At 41.7% G+C, this 18,621-nt stretch overlaps 1 protein-coding gene across 1 annotated transcript in view; it reads right to left on the bottom strand.

Moving 5' to 3' along the window:
- Window positions 1–18,621, bottom strand: part of LOC124613061 — a 614,428-nt gene that overhangs the window by 324,667 nt on the left and 271,140 nt on the right. Inside the window, exon 2 of the mRNA XM_047141643.1 lies at window positions 13,874–14,084. Within this exon, the coding sequence (XP_046997599.1) occupies window positions 13,874–13,904 (31 nt within the window). The 5' untranslated portion in view covers window positions 13,905–14,084. The remainder of the gene's footprint in view (window positions 1–13,873; window positions 14,085–18,621) is intronic.

Below are 18,621 nucleotides of genomic sequence, written 5' to 3'. Positions count from 1 at the left end.
ACAGAATTAATTACGAATATTTTCGAGATAACGACAGAGTAAATAAACATGAAACAATCGACAATCACACCAGCGATATATATTGAACCATCACAGGGTAGCTACAACACATACTTTATCTCACATCACTAAAATGTACCTGATGAATACGGACGTTAATAATAACACCATTTGACAGCAGTTTAACAGCGCCACAGTGGGTCACGCCCATGTAGAACACATTTCAAAAAAAATTTAAAAATAGTTGTAGTCTTCGGAATTGAATAAATTATATATCTATTAAAAGGTAATGTCTGCAGATTCAGAAAACACAAAAAAGTAAAAATTGAACTTTTCATGATTTAGAGCCTTTCTGGAGCCCCTTAACAGGATTTAGTTTTGCACATACTGTATCGTTAACAGTTCACCACTGAACAACAGTGAACATCCTATCATATTATACTGCGCTATATACAACTGTAATAAAGTAAGTGCAGGGACAATTACTTAGTTTCAAATCCGGAGATGATATTCATGTGGCTTGGTTGCCAAGTGTCAGACTATGGATCCAAAGGTCTCGGGTTCGATCCGCAATGAGTACATAACATGATTTTTATCTCCCACTGTTCACTACTTTGCCTTCTGGAGCGCTAGTGAAAAATGCGAAGTTACACGAGTGGTATGTGAACATGCAACATGTCAACCTCAGTTGCAAATAGAAATCAAGCTTTACCCAGGTTTCAGCAAAAATAATTTGGTCTTCTTCAAAAGCGAGAGACACTAAACCACTGCATGTCAAAGTTTGGCCATGTCAAGTATAAAACTGTAGCACCGTAGTAACTAGTCATAATCTACATTAGAATATGACTAGTTAATATTAGATTATGACTAGTTACTCCAGTGTATCTACATTAGATTATGATTAGTTAATATTAGATTATGACTAGTTGCTACGGTGCTACAATTTTATACTTGACACGGCCAAACTTTGGCATGCAGTAGTTTAGTGTCAGTCGCTTCTGAAGAAGGCCAAATTAATTTGGCTGAAACCTGGGTAAAGCTTGGTTTCTATTTTCAACTGAGGCTGACGTGTTTCATGCTCAGTTATCACAGGGCTACACAATGCTAAAAATTCTTACCGCGGTATGTCTCCTAATAGGTGACCGGGTTTGTCAGTTCGGAGGTTGGAGGAACACAACGGCATACCACTTCAAATACCCGTGCCTGACGATACTATGTTTCGTTCAAAGGTCGAAATGGCTCTGAGCACTATGGGACTTAATATCTGAGATCATCAGTCCCCTGCTGAAACCCAACTAACCTAAGAACATCACACACATCCATGCCCGAGGCCGGATTCGAACCTGCGACCGTAGCGGTCGCGCGCTCCAGACTGTAGCTCCTAGAACCGCTCGGTCACTATCGAGTTTCTTTTGGCGGAAAACCAGGGCATCTCAGATATTCATAGGCGCTTGCAGAATGTCTACGGTGATCTGGCAGTTGACAAAAGCACGGTGAGTCGTTGGGCAAAGCGTGTGTCATCATCGCCGCAAGGTCAAGCAAGACTGTCTGATCTCCCGCGTGCGGGCCGGCCGTGCACAGCTGTGACTCCTGCAATGGCGGAGCGTGCGAACACACTCGTTCGAGATGATCGACGGGTCACCATCAAACAACTCAATGCTCAACTTGACATCTCTGTTGGTAGTGCTGTCACAATTGTTCACCAGTTGGAATATTCAAAGGTTTGTTCCCGCTGGGTCCCTCGTTGTCTAACCGAACACCATAAAGAGCAAAGGAGAACCATCTGTGCGGAATTGCTTGCTCGTCATGAGGCTGAGGGTGACAATTTCTTGCCAAAGATTGTTACAGGCGATGAAACATGGGTTCATCACTTCGAACCTGAAACAAAACGGCAATCAATGGAGTGGCGCCACACCCACTCCCCTACCAAGAAAAAGTTTAAAGCCATACCCTCAGCCGGTAAAGTCATGGTTACAGTCTTCTGGGACGCTGAAGGGGTTATTCTGTTCGATGTCCTCCCCCATGGTCAAACGATCAACTCTGAAGTGTATTGTGCTACTCTTCAGAAATTGAAGAAACGACTTCAGTGTGTTCGTAGGCACAAAAATCAGAACGATCTTCTCCTTCTTCATGACAACGCAAGACCTCACACAAGTCTTCGCACCCGAGAGGAGCTCACAAAACTTCAGTGGACTGTTCTTCCTCATGCACCCTACAGCCTCGATCTCGCACCGTCGGATTTCCATATGTTTGGCCCAATGAAGGACGCAATCCGTGGGACGCAGTAAGTGGATGATGAAGAAATTATTGATGCAGTACGACGTTGGCTCCGACATCGACCAGTGGAATGGTACCGTGCAGGCATACAGGCCCTCATTTCAAGGTGGCGTAAGGCCGTAGCATTGAATGGAGATTACGTTGAAAAATAGTGTTGTGTAGCTAAAAGATTGGGGAATAACCTGGTGTATTTCAATGCTGAATAAAACAACCCCTGTTTCAGAAAAAAAATGTGTTGCATTACTTATTGAACTGCCCTCGTACATGTTTTCTTTTGATTACTTATTTCGTTGTTGCTGCTGTTGCTGTGGTCTGAAGTTTGAAGAGTGGTTCGGTGCAACTTTTACGCTAGTATATACTGTGATTCATGCCTCCTCATCAACACATAACTGCTGAAACCGACATCAGTTGGAACTTGTTTAGTGTATTAAACTAACCTTTGGCCTCGTTAAATAATTTAGCCTTCCTGCCCCGCCACTTCTCTTCATTAACCGAAGTTATTATTCCTTGGTGCTTCTGAATATGTCGTATTAACCGACCCCTTCATTTTGTCATCTTGTACCATAAGTCCCTTCTCTCCCCAACTGGAATCTGTATCTTTTCATTAAGCCTGTAAACCTCAGAACCCAGTTGGCAGCTAACATCCTCTTCGGCATTACTTTTATTACAATTCACACTGAGATTGTGACGTAATCTCTAAATTTGTTGAATGTGTTTTTTCCTTTTTTTTCTGTACAATCGTTGACTGGTAATGAACCTATCTTATGCTACTTTCTATCTGAATTACAGGTCATGATGAAGACTGTAACCGAAAAATGTAAATAATGTAAGAGACAAATCGGGCAGCCGTTCAGTGTTCGAGATGCCTTTATTCGAAGAAATAAACTAAGTGAACTGGGTTTCACATAATCTGTACTTGCGGGAATCCTACTGATTGCTATACAGTCGTTCCTTGGTCTCCAGAAGAGTATAATGCGCGAGAACCATGTATGTTCCATAACACCAACACGAAGAATGTTAGCTGTGATACAATAGCTCGTTGTGCTGTATTGAACCAGCCTTCGGAGTGGAAACCAGTCCCGGATCTACAATATTTCCGAACCGGGGCAAAAGCTTGATAGTGTCGTCTGCCCCCCCCCCCCCCCCACCTTCCCCCTCCACCCGCTCGGTTGGTTGGTTGGTTGGTTTGGGGAAGACCAGACAGCGTGGTCATCGGTCTCATCGGATTAGGGAAGGATGGGGAAGGAAGTCGGCCGTGCCCTTTCAGAGAAACCATCCCGGCATTTGCCTGGAGTGAGTTAGGGAAATCACGGAAAACCTAAATCAGGATGGCCGGACGCGGGATTGAACCGTCGTCCTTCCGAATGCTAGTCCACCCGCTCGAGCGTTGAGATAGGACGTCAAAAATAAAAATAAATAAAGATTTTTCAAAATTATGTTGATTTTGTAGCGCACTTTTCGAAGAGCTTAATATTTAACACATATGTTCGAGGAAACGTAAGACGTGTTATTTGGTCTTAAGTGAGCCAAAGTGTTGTGCCACATCTTTTTAAAATTTGCTGTGGTGCATCTCCGACTCCCAGTCGGCCGCTTTGATATCCTACATCCCTTAAGAAAATCTCACAATTAATGCTGGGTGGGATTATTTGTGACCTGGAGAGCAAGAATTCTTCAGAAATTTGCGCTCCTTAATGCCCATTAGCTAACAATTTTTTCCTTTCTGTGACATAAAATTAAATATAGGAAAAATAAAAAACTGTAAAGACAAGAGACAGCCAACACAATACACATTTCTTCAATCCTTAGCACCCAGCATTTCTTTTTCTGTCAGATCCTGCTACAGCTTTACACGGTGTGCTTTCCTTTCTGCGAAAGAGTCTATTATCTCATCAAAATTCGTCAAACGTTTTGATACATGAAAAATGAAAATGTCGCTGTCTGATACTGAAACAACTGTTAATACGTATAGTATCCGAGACTGGTGTAGTTTCTCGATCTGATTACGTCTATTTTGTCAGTGTCCGCTAGATAAAACGAAATAGGCCTTTCTCAACAATTGTAAAACACGCCAAATAAGAGACTTTTTTGTCACAAGTGGTCATTTTTATTTATCTCATTTACTTAAATAACATGACAGAATATAATTCACGAAGTATCAATGTCAAGTGCCTATTAGGCCTATTACAAGCAAAATTTTCATGTTAGGAAAAAGTTTCACATTGCGTTCATACGCTCCAGTTTCTCAAGCATGAGATCGAAAAGTGGTAGATATAAGAAATTTTTATAATTTGGAATCGTCATATTCTTCCATATGGTTTGTGTGATGTTCCTGTCTCTTCTCATTCTTCGCTCTAACAAACAATCTTGACATCACGAATTCTATAACTATTCTTAACACTCCGGTCAACTTCGCCAACCCTACCAGAATCACCGGTTTAGTTATCCCGCGTTTATTATCCAGTTAGGCGTTATTACGTGTTCTAACAACACGTTTTCCGCCCCCATTGCGAGAATAGATCTTGGGTGGCTGCTAACCGGGGACTGGATAGCTGGTCCTTAGTAGTGTAGCGATCTGGCAACAAATTTTCTAGCAAAATTTCATTTTCTTGGATTCACTGAGAGGATAATATGTAATCTTCCTTGTCTGTTATTCCTGTTAGTCGTTTATTTGCATACTGGTAATCTGAATCTATGTTTCTCTAATAATTGTAACAACACTTATCATTCGCAAACACAGTCAACCACATAAACAAACAGATATTGTTATTCAAGCGATCGGTTTTATTCGGCTCAGCTTTTATAGCCCCGTCCCCTTTCATCTGCAGGAAAGTTCTTTATTTCTTGATGCGACGGGGATTCCCCTGGAAAACACATCACGTACAATATGCACGCATTCAAAAATCCTTACGATTCGTTCAGAAATAAATTTAGAATGCGTTTAAAAATGTACAAAAACCAGCTGGGATGCGTTTAAAAATCATGAATAATCGATAAAACAACGTGAGCTGGATGCTAGGCGCTTTGTGAAACGAGTTTTTTCTTCAAGAATGTGTATTTGACACCACAGAAATTGCCGCCCGTAACAGATGCCCCTGTCTGGTCCCTCCCGCCCTACTGTAACCGAGGCTGGTGGAGACCACAATATCACCAACGGTACCGAATGAGTTTCCAAGCCAATAGGACGAAATAAAAGTAAATACAGCGCAACTCACTTTGTTAGACCTGATGGGACGTAACGCGTGAGCGTGAGCCGGGGGAACGTGCATCTGTTTCACCTTATACAGTTCCCGAACTCTGTACTGTCCTTGGTAGAGGATACATCGACCTAGTATTAGCTACTGTCTGTGCGCTTCAGGAGGTAAACTTGACCTGCACGTTGGATAAACGATTCTGGCGGAAAGTTTCTTGCATAATCTTCTTCAAATACCGGTTCCCTGAGAGGAATGTACTCCAGGCTTGTCACTTACTTGGGTAACAGTGTTATACTTAGGAAGGCACAATTTGAATTTCAAAATGGCTATTCTCCTGAGACAATTTCTATCCATTTACTGACTACATGAGCCGGCCGGAGTGGCCGAGCGGTTAAAGGCGCTACAGTCTGGAACCGCACGACCGCTACGGTCGCAGGTTCGAATCCTGCCTCGGGCATGGCTGTGTGTGATGTCCTTAGGTTAGTTAGGTTTAAGTAGTTCTAAGTTCTAGGGGACTTATGACCACAGCAGTTGAGTCCCATAGTGCTCAGAGCCAGCCACTGACTACATGAAAAAAATCTTTTAACGATCAGATATAATCAGTAGGAATCTTGTGTGCCTTAGGAAAGACATTTGATTGTATCGGTTGCATCAGCATATTCGATAAGTTAGATATTTATGGAATGTGTCGTTCAGCACATATGTAATTTAGTTATTATTAAAGAAACATAACACAAAGTTACCTTAGGGTGCACGGGTAACATACATCATTCGGATATGAAGAAAGGTGAGTCAGGCAAGTTTCGATCACTGGTCAACCTTATGTTGTTGAACTATGAAACAAGCATTGTTTGAAGCCGAAACACGAAATATTAAGAAAACAAAGAAGTAAACGAAGTTCTTCCTGTCGTTATTAAGTGATTTTGCACAAATGAGCAACCCATAAACTTTTGAAAAACAAATAATAGAACATATCCAATTTTGTACTGTGAAAGCTATCCCACTTCCTATTAACCTGGTATACGAACAAGAATTATCAGGTGCGCAAATTGATAGAAATTGAAACTGAAAAACTGTATAGTTTATCAGCTAAAACGTGTAAGATCGGCTAATTTTTGCATAAGAAAAATTAACAATTTTAGGGATACTGAACACAGTTACGTTACACGTTTTGCATATTTCCATTCACTGGTATTTTATGAAATAATATTCAGATGTAGCTTCTCATTTAGAACTTTAACGAAAAAAATTATTCATTGTCCAAAATAAAGTAACTTGATTGGTGTGTCGGGTTCACACACTCAGATTTGCATTATGAAATTTGCCATGAACAATCCATCAGAGTTTGAGAACAGCAGAGAAATCACCAGGTACGCCACTGAAAGGAAAAAAATATGTGCATTCCCCTCAAAGGAATCTAACTTTGGCATAGACAGTGGTGTTTTAGACAGCTATAAAACTCTTGGACACTCTACCCATGAAAATGAAATGTCTGACACATGACATCTGTCTTTTCCCAAATACAGATTCAAAATGTTTCTCCTAATCAGCTCCTTCTCAACAACAGAAGAATTCTTGAATAGAAATAATCAGTCATCTGCATAGAAAAAATCTGTGAATGATCTGCATGTAACCATGTGAAAATTGCTTACCCTAAAAATTTTTTTTATATTTTCATATGACCTGTAATGACCTTTTGCAACCCTAGAAGAATGTCTCTCAATTTTTTTCATGTCTGCAGCCATACCAGAAGCTGCAACAGTAATCTATAACTGACTGTTCTACTATCATGTATGCAATTTTACACGCAAACGTCATATATATCCCCCAAAAGCCTTCAAAAATGGTTCAAATGGCTCTGAGCACTATGGGGCTTAACATCTGCGGTCATCAGTCCCCTAGAACTTAGAACTACTTAAACCTAACTAGCCTAAGGACATCACACACATCCATGCCCGAGGCAGGATTCGAACCTGCGACCGTAGCGGTCACGCGGTTCCAGACTGAAGCGCCTAGAACCGCACGACCACATCGGCCTGCCCAAAAGCCTTCCAACGAGACAAATTCTAACATACATTTTCTTTTCCTCTTACTTAATATCTCTTCTTAATTTAACCTCTGTAAGGATAAGATATTCTCGGTTTTCAAGCCGCGTCAACTCCAATAAATAGCCATCTCCAGTTCGAGAATTTACTGCAATTGACGCGGCTTGAATACCGAGAAGATTTTATCCGGTCTTGCCGCCACGAAAGACTCCGATGACACGTAAGCTCTGTCTCTTTAAACCATTTGATGTGCTCTACATATTCACAAGGAGTTTCGCCCATTGCTGTAGGCACTACATTGTAGTCATCCACAATGAAAGATAGTTGCCTTTTATTACGCAAAGCCAAATTTTTACTGAAGCCTTTTTCTTCTCACGATCGTCTAATGACGATACTCATGTGTGGGGAACAATGTCGTAAGTCAACAAGAAGTAGTCTATCTGAATCAGAATAATCGAAGCCTCGTCGTATAATGGGAGCGCAAAACAGAATTTACTCGTCGTCTCTCCAGACTTCATGTCCTAGCTCGTATAAGGGACGTCATATATAGTGTACGCCGCGGGTGATGGATTGGAGCGGCATTGTCTGTGACAGGAGGTCCGAGGCGATTTGCAGGACCCCTTGCGGCAATCCAAAGGGATATCGAATGGAAAGGTTAGAGCCGTAGAGCAACGAGTGTAAAAGACAATGATGTAAGAGGGCTCTTGTAGAACTGTGATGTTCTCTGATAGTGAGAAGAGGCTCAAACGTATCCATACCAGACATAGCCAGACGAACGGTGGAAGTTTTACAGCTATATAACTGCAAACATCTTTGTCCTCAGCCTCACAAAATTAATATCAGGCCATTTTATGACTAATAAAAATGTGAAGATGGAATGTAAACTGAGGTGGCATGAGCATTTGTGTACATTAAGCAAAAAGCTCTTTTCTGTCTGCTTACAGCAGTAAATCTCTCTCTTTACACTGAATGTAAATGCTATTCCCAAATTATTACACATAATTTTCTATCTGCGATGTTACACCGCAATCTTCTAGCAGCTGAAGTCGGAAAAGTATTTATTCTGTAGAAGCATGTAGTAAGAACTTAATCGAAACTAGATATTCGATCATTTTTAACCGACTTGAGATTCTTATAGTTATGTGCATATACAGTGATTCCGTGATGATGTCACAAACTTTGAGAGACGATGGAGAAGGGAAACGTATAGATTTCAGTTAAGGGAGAATGGTCCGCAAACGACCATATCGAAAGTTATCGTTTTGATACTTCCGACAGTTGACTATATGTACCGCTACTGTTATAGCTGAGATTTTTCGTTAGCCAACCGTCAGAGTTGGTTGTATGGACTAAAACAATAAAAAATTTTGTACTAAACATCGGCTCCCAAATTCATACTTCCAAAGCTATGAGATCTTGTTAAGCAAAAGAGATGTGTTTCACATTGGCGAAGATAAAGAAGTGCTCACAGCTATGCATTTTAGAACCCACGTACACAAGATTTTATTTTCTTCTTTTGGTCCATACTGTCATCTGTGGAGCGAACCTATTTTGCAATCGCTCATATGACCGGAAGCGCTGGTCAGCCAGGCCGTGTGTCATTGAACGAGAAGTTGGTAGCCAAAGGGAGAAACGACTGGAAAATACGACGGAAGGGGCTGGATTTCTAAGTACAACGTTTACATGTATGTTTTGACCAGTTTTGTCACGCTACAAAATCACTTCCTCATGTCAATCGCTCTATAGAAGCTATTTGTCTTTCAGTGCTCAGCCCAAATGCATTACGTGCTATTGATAACTATCTCCTGTGATTAATTTCATCGGTTTCAATAGCATCGAAAACCTTTTCTTTTCCAACACAATGCCGGTACTCGAAGTCAAAATCACCGTTCTTGAAGCGTTGCAAAATTATCTGGACGTTGTTTCACCAATGGGTGCCTCACCATGCGTCTTATCCAGCATTTTATGAACCACAGCCGCAGATTTCTTCACGTTAATGTAGAAAATTACAACTTCTCGAAAACGACGAGAATTAGACTTGTAAGTTGACATATTCAATGGAGAATAACTTTGTAGTGCAACCACAAATCGATCAATATTTTGATGGCGTTATGTCGGCAGATACCTAAGCTTATTGTATGAAACTTACGACCTATCACGTGCACGATCACTTGTTGGTACTGCCATCTTCTGCAAAACGGCGGAAGCAGAGTTGTAGACCTAATAGAAGCGTGGGACAGATTTTAGTTTCATTAAACATTATTTGTCTTTACCTGAGAGACTGGGCTTGGAAACTATCGGTAACGGTAAGGACAGACTGGACTGACCACTGTTGTCGCTTTTGCATTCATAGGCAATCTCGTATATTCCAGAGACTCTTAAACCGAGTTTGTCCTCAACTGGGCGCCAAATCCACTTTAACATCTTGCGTGGTAGCACAAAGAGAGAAGCACAGACGTGATGGTTTAACATTCTGGCGTTTTATTTTCTGGGAGGGCACTATCTTTATATCACAAATCCCACGGCTTTTCTTTCGGAACATATACTTCAGATGGTTAACCTTGGAATCCAGGTGCTTCTTATCACCAACAGTTATAGATACGCAGGTTAATGAACTAAAAACGGCACCCTCTGTTCAAAAACGTTATCACGAGAAACTCCCATATCTATATCAGACGGTGATCTGTGTACTAGGTGGATCCCGACAACTGACCTACGAAATCTAGTGAATTACCCCAATATTCACTTATTTCATTACAGAAATTTATAGAGTTAATATCAACATTTATTTCATTATAGAAATTTTTCGAGTCAATATCAATTCCTTCCAGTGTTTTGAGTACACACTCAAACAACTATGCAGCTTCATTTCACTTTCCCATCAGACTATCACCAGATCACTAACTAAGCCTTTTCCCTCGCTGTGTTGTCATATTTGCTCAAGGGTTCCATAACCCATGTTGCAGCCGATTCGTAGATGCGAGACTGTAGTCTATTTGCGATCGTTAATCGGCAAGCTAATTGGCTTGAACTTTGCCACGATAAATTACACAAGATAAATATTTTGTGGGTTAGATAAATTAGTCATATGCAATATTTCATGATAAACGGAATTTCCATAAAGAAACTACTAGGTCCCCACTGGACACAAACTATTTAATATTCCAGGCAACCGTAGCTGTCGAAAGGCATGACATCACGAACAACTCCACATACAACTGATAAAACTTTTGTTTATTAAAACATGACTGATTTCGCGGCTTTAAGCCGCATCATCTGGAGAACAACGTTGAAAGATCATAGGCACATCCATCGCCCCCTAGTCAAAATTTACTATTCAGAAAATATCTCCATGGTACTGACAGTATTCTCTGAATAGTAAGTTTTGACTAGGGGCGATGAGTATGCCTTGATCTTTTAACGTTTTTCACCTCATGATGCAGCTTAAAGTCATGAAACAGGTAGTGTTTTAATGAAAAACAGTTTCAGCAGCTGCAAGTGGAGTTCTTCCTAACATCACGCCCTACTGGACACTCTCCACACTGCAAGGAAAAGTCAGTTTATTTCGTTGCGCAAGAAGGAATTATGCGAGAGGCAAGTAAAGACAAATTCATAACCAACAAGGGAAACGAGCTCAACTGTAGCTGGTATGACTGGATGACAAAGTACCAGACGACCATCTCTAACTAGGTGAATAGACAATCGCACTCTACCCAACAGAATAGTAAGGTAGCAGAGGAAGAGTGTGCTGAGTGACAAGATGTCTTGCTGTTTTCATTTTCAAGTTTCTTGTATAGCTTTCCTTACCTTTCCTTCCAAAACAGTAATAGAAGTTTTTCAACAACGACAGAAAATATGCAGCAACTACATTACTCGCCACAGTCATAGCGTCGTTCTATGAAGCTGAAAGATGTGAAATGTAAAACTCCGCTGGTCGAAAAGAGTGTTACATTAAATTTATAGCATTCTGCAGGATGTCAGTAATATGTTTCCGTGATACTTCCGAGCATAATTTTCTGGTAATCTTCAGGTATATACTGGCGAAAATATGCAGAGCTCCCCAGTATAACGGGTTACTGGTGATTTCATAGAGAACCCAGAAAATAAACAGCTGTAGATATCAATAATTTACGTAAGAATGAATATAGCCTGAGATTAAATTACAGATATGAAGCTATAATAAATAAATAAGTAGATGTACAAGTTGTCACTGCGCATGTGTGGCTTGTGCGTATACACTCCTGCTGTACTGTCAATGAATCAGTCAAAATATGACTCTATGAGGCCCTTATCAACCGAGACAGCCGCATGCAGTTCTGTATGGAATCCTGCTCTGTGCACCCAGCACCGTTCTATGATTTTACTGTGTGAAGACGATGAGGCGAGTTCGCACAACGGAAGCCGATCTCAGCAGCGTACCGATTGGAAGCGGAAAAGCATGCGCCCAAGCAACACATGTGCAGTGACAACTGGTTACACCACACATGCCTTGACTGGGGTCAGAATACTGTCCCAGAATGGCTCTTGGTTCAAATGGCTCTAAGCACTATGGGACTTAACATCTGAGGTCATCAGTCCCTTAGACTTAGAAACTACTTAAACCTAACTAACCTAAAGACATCACACACATCCATGCCCGAGGCAGGATTCGAACCTGGGACAGTAGCAGTCGTGCGGTTGCGGACTGAAGCGCCTAGAACCGCTCGGCCACAACGGCCGGCTGTCCCAGAATACAACTAAAAGACTGATCGCCGAAATATCGTGGAAGGAAGATACTGGCATCCGACAGTAGCCATGAAATTTCATGGATCTTGCTGATAGACGCTGCACGCATTCTGAACGATAGCCGGTACTATAGAGTTATTTCGCAGACTGCTTCCGACTGAATATTTTCTGTTTCTTAAGCCTACAGATCGACGTACTATCCTAGATCTGATGCACCAATACGTAAATTATGAAATAAAAAAATAATAATTAATTTTCCGACTCTTTTCATAGCAAGCATTGAAGATCTGTGAAAATAATGCAGAATAAAGCAGCTTAAACCAAACCCATCAAAGACAAAATGTGTGCTTTCAATCTGAGAAAAAGGGAAACCACGATCACGTTAAAGATAGAATCGTCAGAGGTTAAATACGAACACTGTGACACTCGAATATACCTACGAATTATACTTCACAGATCTCTGACATTCAAAAACGCTGCATGAATTTCAAATCAAAAGTCTTCACCAGGAACAACCTACTCAGAAAACTGGCCGGATCACAGTGGGACAATCAAGCTGAAACCATCCGAACTTCTGCAATCGCATTACGCTACTCCGCTGCTGAGAATGCCTGTCCTGATTGGTGTAAGTCAATACATGCCAACAAGGTGGATAGTGCCGTAAGCGATACATGCAGAACTGTAACAAAGTCAACCTCAATGGAGTGGCTCTACAACTTTGAAGAAATTGCACCACCTCCTGTTCGAAGAGAAATAGTAGCAAAACAGGCAAAGAACAAAACTGGAGCAGGAAAACACGCATCCCATGCATGGGCAACAACTCTACCCACAGTGACTAAGGTCAAGGAAAAGTTTCCTCAGAACATCAAAAAAACTAACAACCACTGATCAAGAAGCCAGGCTGCCACTGTGGTGGGCTGAGACATCCCACGTTCCTGGTTGGAAAAGAGCTTCAGAATTTTACCCATGCTCATGATGACAATTGGCCAATCTGGAAGAGGATGACAGCAGGAGTGGGCACATCACGGTTTAACCTGGTAAAATTGGAATACATTGAAGAAAACAAAATCCAGTGTGACTGCGCGGAAGAACAGACTGTTGAACACATGCTTCAGTGTCGGCTATGTCCAGTCACCTGAAAAGAAAATGACATTCACCAGGCGACGGAAAATGCACCGTACGTGGTCAAAATTTGGTCAAAGATCATATAAACTGTGCCGATTTGTCAACGATTGCATAAACTATGTTTTATGTATGTTTCTCAAAATAAAAGGAAATATAGCAAGCATTTTACATATATTTTCTGTAGAAGATGTCTTCAAGTGATTCAGTGGCACGCTTTTGTTTTTATTTTTTCAATTATGCTTTATGTTGCTAAAATTTATAGAAATCAGCTCACAGACATAATTAAACCGCCACCCCGCAGCGAGAGATACATGAAAGGAACTGCTTAGTGCGTCGAAATACGCCCAAGTCGATGTAATTTCCAAGTGGAGCAAGTCGCAGTCTCCAAGTGAATTGGTGCGAGATCTCCGGCTCCAGTACATCCACCCTTAGAGCAGCGGTGGATCGGACAGAGCTTGTGGTACTGGCGGAGCACCGCCAAGTTCTACAGAGACTATCCTGCGTACTCACCTACGACGTTGAGACGGAAGGCGAGGCTCATCTTGGGCTCGGTGTTGACCTGGCACTCGTAGATGCCCGAGTCGCGCTCCTGCGGGAACTTGATCTGCAGCGTCCAGTTGTCGGAGCGGTCGGGCCGGATGACGGTGAAGCGCTGGTCGCTCGTGTACGTCAGTATGCCCGCCGTCAGGATGTGCAGGTCCCGCTTCCTGATCCACGACACCTGCACAGCGGAAAGAAGGGACATTTGGTCCGACCGATCCCCTGTAACACGCTCTACCAGTCAGTGTTCGCGTACATTAAGATGTCTGCCGCGAGGATGTGCACGTCGTCCTCTCCCATCCACGATATCTCCACAGCACCATCAAATGGTATACAGGGTGGTCCACTGATCGGGACCGGGCCAAATGTCTCACGAAATAAGCGTCAAACGAAAAAATTACAAAGAACGAAACTTGTCTAGCTTGAAGGGGGAAACGAGATGGCGCTACGTTTGGCCCGTTAGATGGCACTGCCTTTGGTCAAAAGGATATCAACACCGTTTTTTAAAGTAGGAACCCCCATTTTTCATTACGTATTCGTGTAGTACGTAAAGAAATATGAATGTTTCAGTTGGACCACTTTTATCGCTTTGTGATGGATGGCGCTGTAATAGTCACAAACATATGGCTCACAATTTTACATGAACACTTGGTAACAGGTAGATTTTTTAAATTAAATTACATAACGTAGGTACGTTTGAACATTTTATTTCGGTTGTTCCAATCTGATACATGTATCTTTGTGAACTTATCATTTCTGAGAACGCATGCTGTTAGAGTGTGATTACCTGTAAATACCACATTAATGCAATAAATGCCGAAAATGATGTCCGTCAACCTCCATGCAATTGGCAATATGTGTAAAGACATTCCTCTCAACAGCGAGTAGTTCGCCTTCCGAAATATTCGCACATGCATTGACAATGCGCTGACGCATGTTGTCAGGCGCTGTCGGTGGATCACGATAGCAAATATCCTTCAACTCTCCCCACAGAAAGAAATCCGGGGACGTCAGATCCGGTGAACGTGCGGTGCTTCGACGACCAACCCACCTGTCATGATATATGCTGTTCAATACCGTTTCAACCACACGCGAGCTATGTGCCGGATATCCATCATGTTGGAAGTACATTGCCATTCTGTCATGCAGTGAAACATTTCGTAGTAACTTCGGCAGAACATTACGCAGGAAATCAGCATACACTGCACCATTTAGATTCCCATCGATAAAATGGGGGCCAATTGTCCTTTCTCCCATAATGACGCACCATACATTAAGCCGCCATGTCGCTGATGTTTCACTTGTCGCAGCCATCGTGGATTTTCCGTTGCCCAATAGCGCATATTATGCCGGTTTACGTTACCGCTGTTGGTGAATGACGCTTCGTCGCTAACTAGAACGCGTTCAAAAAATCTGTCATAGTCCCTTATTTTCTCTTGTGCCCAGTGGCAGAACGGTACACGACGTTCAAAGTCGTCGCCATGCAATTCCTGGTGCATAGAAATATGGTACGGGTGCAGTCGATGTTGATGTAGCATTCTCGACACCGACGTTTTTGAGATTCCCGATTCTCGCGCAATTTGCTACTGATATGCGGATTAGCCGCCACAGCAGCTAAAACACCTACTTGGCATCATCATTTTTTTCAGGTCATGGTTGACGTTTCACATGTTGCTGAACACTTCCTATTTCCTTAAATAACGTAACTATCCGGAGAACGGTCCGGATACTTGGATGATGTCGTCCAGGATACCAAGCAGCAAACAAAGCACACGCCCGTTTGGCATTTTGATCAAAATTGCCATACATCAACACAATATCGACATTTTCCGCTGTTGGTAAACGGTCCATTTTAACAAGGGTAATGTATCACGAAGCAAATACCGTCCGCAGTGGCAGAATGTTACGTGATACCACTTACTTATCCGTTTGTGACTATTACAGCGCCATCTATCACAAAGCGAAAAAGTGGTCCGACTAAAACATTCATATTTCTTTACGTACTACTGGAACATGTAATGAAAATGGGGGTTCCTACATAAAAAAACGCAGTTGATATCCGTTTGACCTATTGCAGCGCCATCCAGCGGGCCAACCATAGCGCCATCTGGTTTCCCCCTTGAAGCTAGACGAGTTTCGTTCTTTGTAGTTTCTTTGTTTTATGCTTATTTCGTGAGATATTTGGCCCGGTCACTATCAATGGACCGCCCTGTATAGTCATATCTGTTCATTCTATCATGGCTGGCCAGTCAGTGGTCGTGTATGTCAGGATGCCTAACACGAGAATGTGCATGTGGCGCTTCTTGCTCCAAGACAACTGAACAGCGCAAACAATGGTCTTAATCAGAGCGATCCCTTGTCTCATGGCTGGTCAGTCGGCACATGAGTGTATGAGAGTATCAGGTGGTATGACGTCAGGATATGCATGTCGCACATCCTCGTCACGGCACATATACAACAGAACAAAAGGAATTGTGCCCAAACCAATTCCTTGCATCATCCTAAGCTAGTCAGTGCTAGTGAACGTCATAATCTCTACCATGAGGATATAGAGATCGCGCTTATGATCAATGAATGATATCTGCATAGCACAAAATTTCATAAGTTAAACAAGGTTATTTGCTGTTTTGATTTGCGAAATTTAGGCTCCAAACGGCTCTTTACAGAATATTTCGTCACGATAGCTACCCCGCTTATCTTTGCGGCTGAACTGATAATGAGAATATTCCCACACCAATGCACCATGTGTGTGGAATCGGCTTCTCAAAAACACCTGCCTACACCTTTTCCCTGTCATCACCACATTTCGTAAGTCGTAAATATATTGCGCTTGTTTCATCAAGATACCTGTTCAGAAAGAGATTTATTTAATCTTTTGACACAGTGGGCTGTAGTATATCCCAAGTCCACCTACCTTTAATTTTAAGTATGTACTCGAGTCTACGGCATCATCTGTTGTGAGTTCTATAGTACCACTAGCCCTGTAAAGCCAGTGGCGTTACACTGCAAGCGTCAGTCTGTGTACGACAACCGACCACATTCGACTGGGGTTGCCTACAACGCAGAGTGTCAAGTAAGGTGGAGAGTGTGAAATTAAATGCATTCTGTTTCAAGCATATTTTGGCATCAAAGAGAAAGATAAAGTGTTTTACAATGTCTAATTTTTCTACACGATAGCTAACATATAGTCAAATAGTTAGACAGGGAATAATATGCAAACTCCAAGAACATGTGGGCAATTGCTTGAAGTGGACGAAAATCGTTATCTGCAACGAGTGCGCCATTTAAAGACATATAAATTTGTTTGAAATTCCTTCATTTTGTTACTATGAACATGTTTATTACATTTTCTAATCAAAATTATAAGAACATTGTGTTTAAGCATTAAAAAAGACTTATTCTGATAACAACAAGTTTCTCACTTTTTCACGATATTCCTTCATTTTGTTTTCCAGAACAAATATCTTTTTATGTTAGTTAGGTAATACTCTACTTTTATCTTGTGGCACTGTATTCCGAGAAACTTAATTAAAATTTTTGCCATTTACATGAAAACTTAAAAAGTTTTGATTTTTTATAAACAAACAATTACGTTTTTCAATTTTTTTTCAGTATTTAAATTTTTATTCCTACGTTTTAGTAGCATGACACATATCTTCAAAACGTAAGCTTTTGAAAAGACATAAAAAAATTTCAAGTAAAAATATTCAACAGATTATTGTCGCTGGATTACTATGCAGCCCAGTGTGTCAAGTAAGGCACTCAACAGAACTGTGTCAAGTAAGAGTTCAAAATAAAGAAAAGTGAATGAAAGCAGCAATATGCAGCGCAGTTTTCTCTCCAATATCAAAACATTTAACATCTACATTGTGATCCTTAAGTCCCAATGTCAAGATATTCTGAATATCGATGAAAATCGAATATCCCTTGTCAGACCGACCCTTTGTCTCAAGCCACGCAGATCAACACACAGAGCACACGGTGCAGCGGGAGTTAATGGCAGGAACGAAAAAGGACGATGTACCTGGACGCCGCTACAGCAAGGCATTCGCCATTTCAGGATCCAGGCGTCCGTTAAGAACAACAGAACAACCCCATCACCTACCTCAGCACCATGATGAACAAAGGGACATCGTGATGGAAACTGGATCTATGGTGTTAGGTTCTCTTTACCGATGAGAACAGGAGCTGTCTAACGCCAGGCGATCATCGAAGGAGGGTGTGGTGGCAGCCAGGTGTTACAATCCATGTCTCTGGCACGCAGTCCCATACGCTAATACAGCGAGCAGGAGCAATCACACTTTGTGCCATTTTCATATATAGATGTTAGACGCCTTTCTTCGCTGTTGTTGTTGTTGTGGTCTTCAGTCCTGAGACTGGTTTGATGCAGCTCTCCATGCTACTCTATCCTGTGCAAGCTTTTTCCTCTCCCAGTACCTACTGCAACCTACATCCTTCTGAATCTGCTTAGTGTATTCATCTCTTGGTCTCCCTCTACGATTTTTACCCTCCACGCTGCCCTCCAATACTAAATTGGTGATCCCTTGATGCCTCAGAACATGTCCTACCAACCGATCCCTTCTTCTAGTCAAGTTGTGCCACAAACTTCTCTTCTCCCCAATCCTATTCAATACTTCCTCATTAGTTATGTGATCTACCCATCTAATCTTCAGCATTCTTCTGTAGCACCACATTTCGAAAGCTTCTATTCTCTTCTT

Source organism: Schistocerca americana, chromosome 4 (genome assembly GCF_021461395.2).
Source record: "Schistocerca americana isolate TAMUIC-IGC-003095 chromosome 4, iqSchAmer2.1, whole genome shotgun sequence".
Taxonomy (NCBI): domain Eukaryota; kingdom Metazoa; phylum Arthropoda; class Insecta; order Orthoptera; family Acrididae; genus Schistocerca; species Schistocerca americana.
This window is presented reverse-complemented; position numbering and strand designations above follow the sequence as displayed.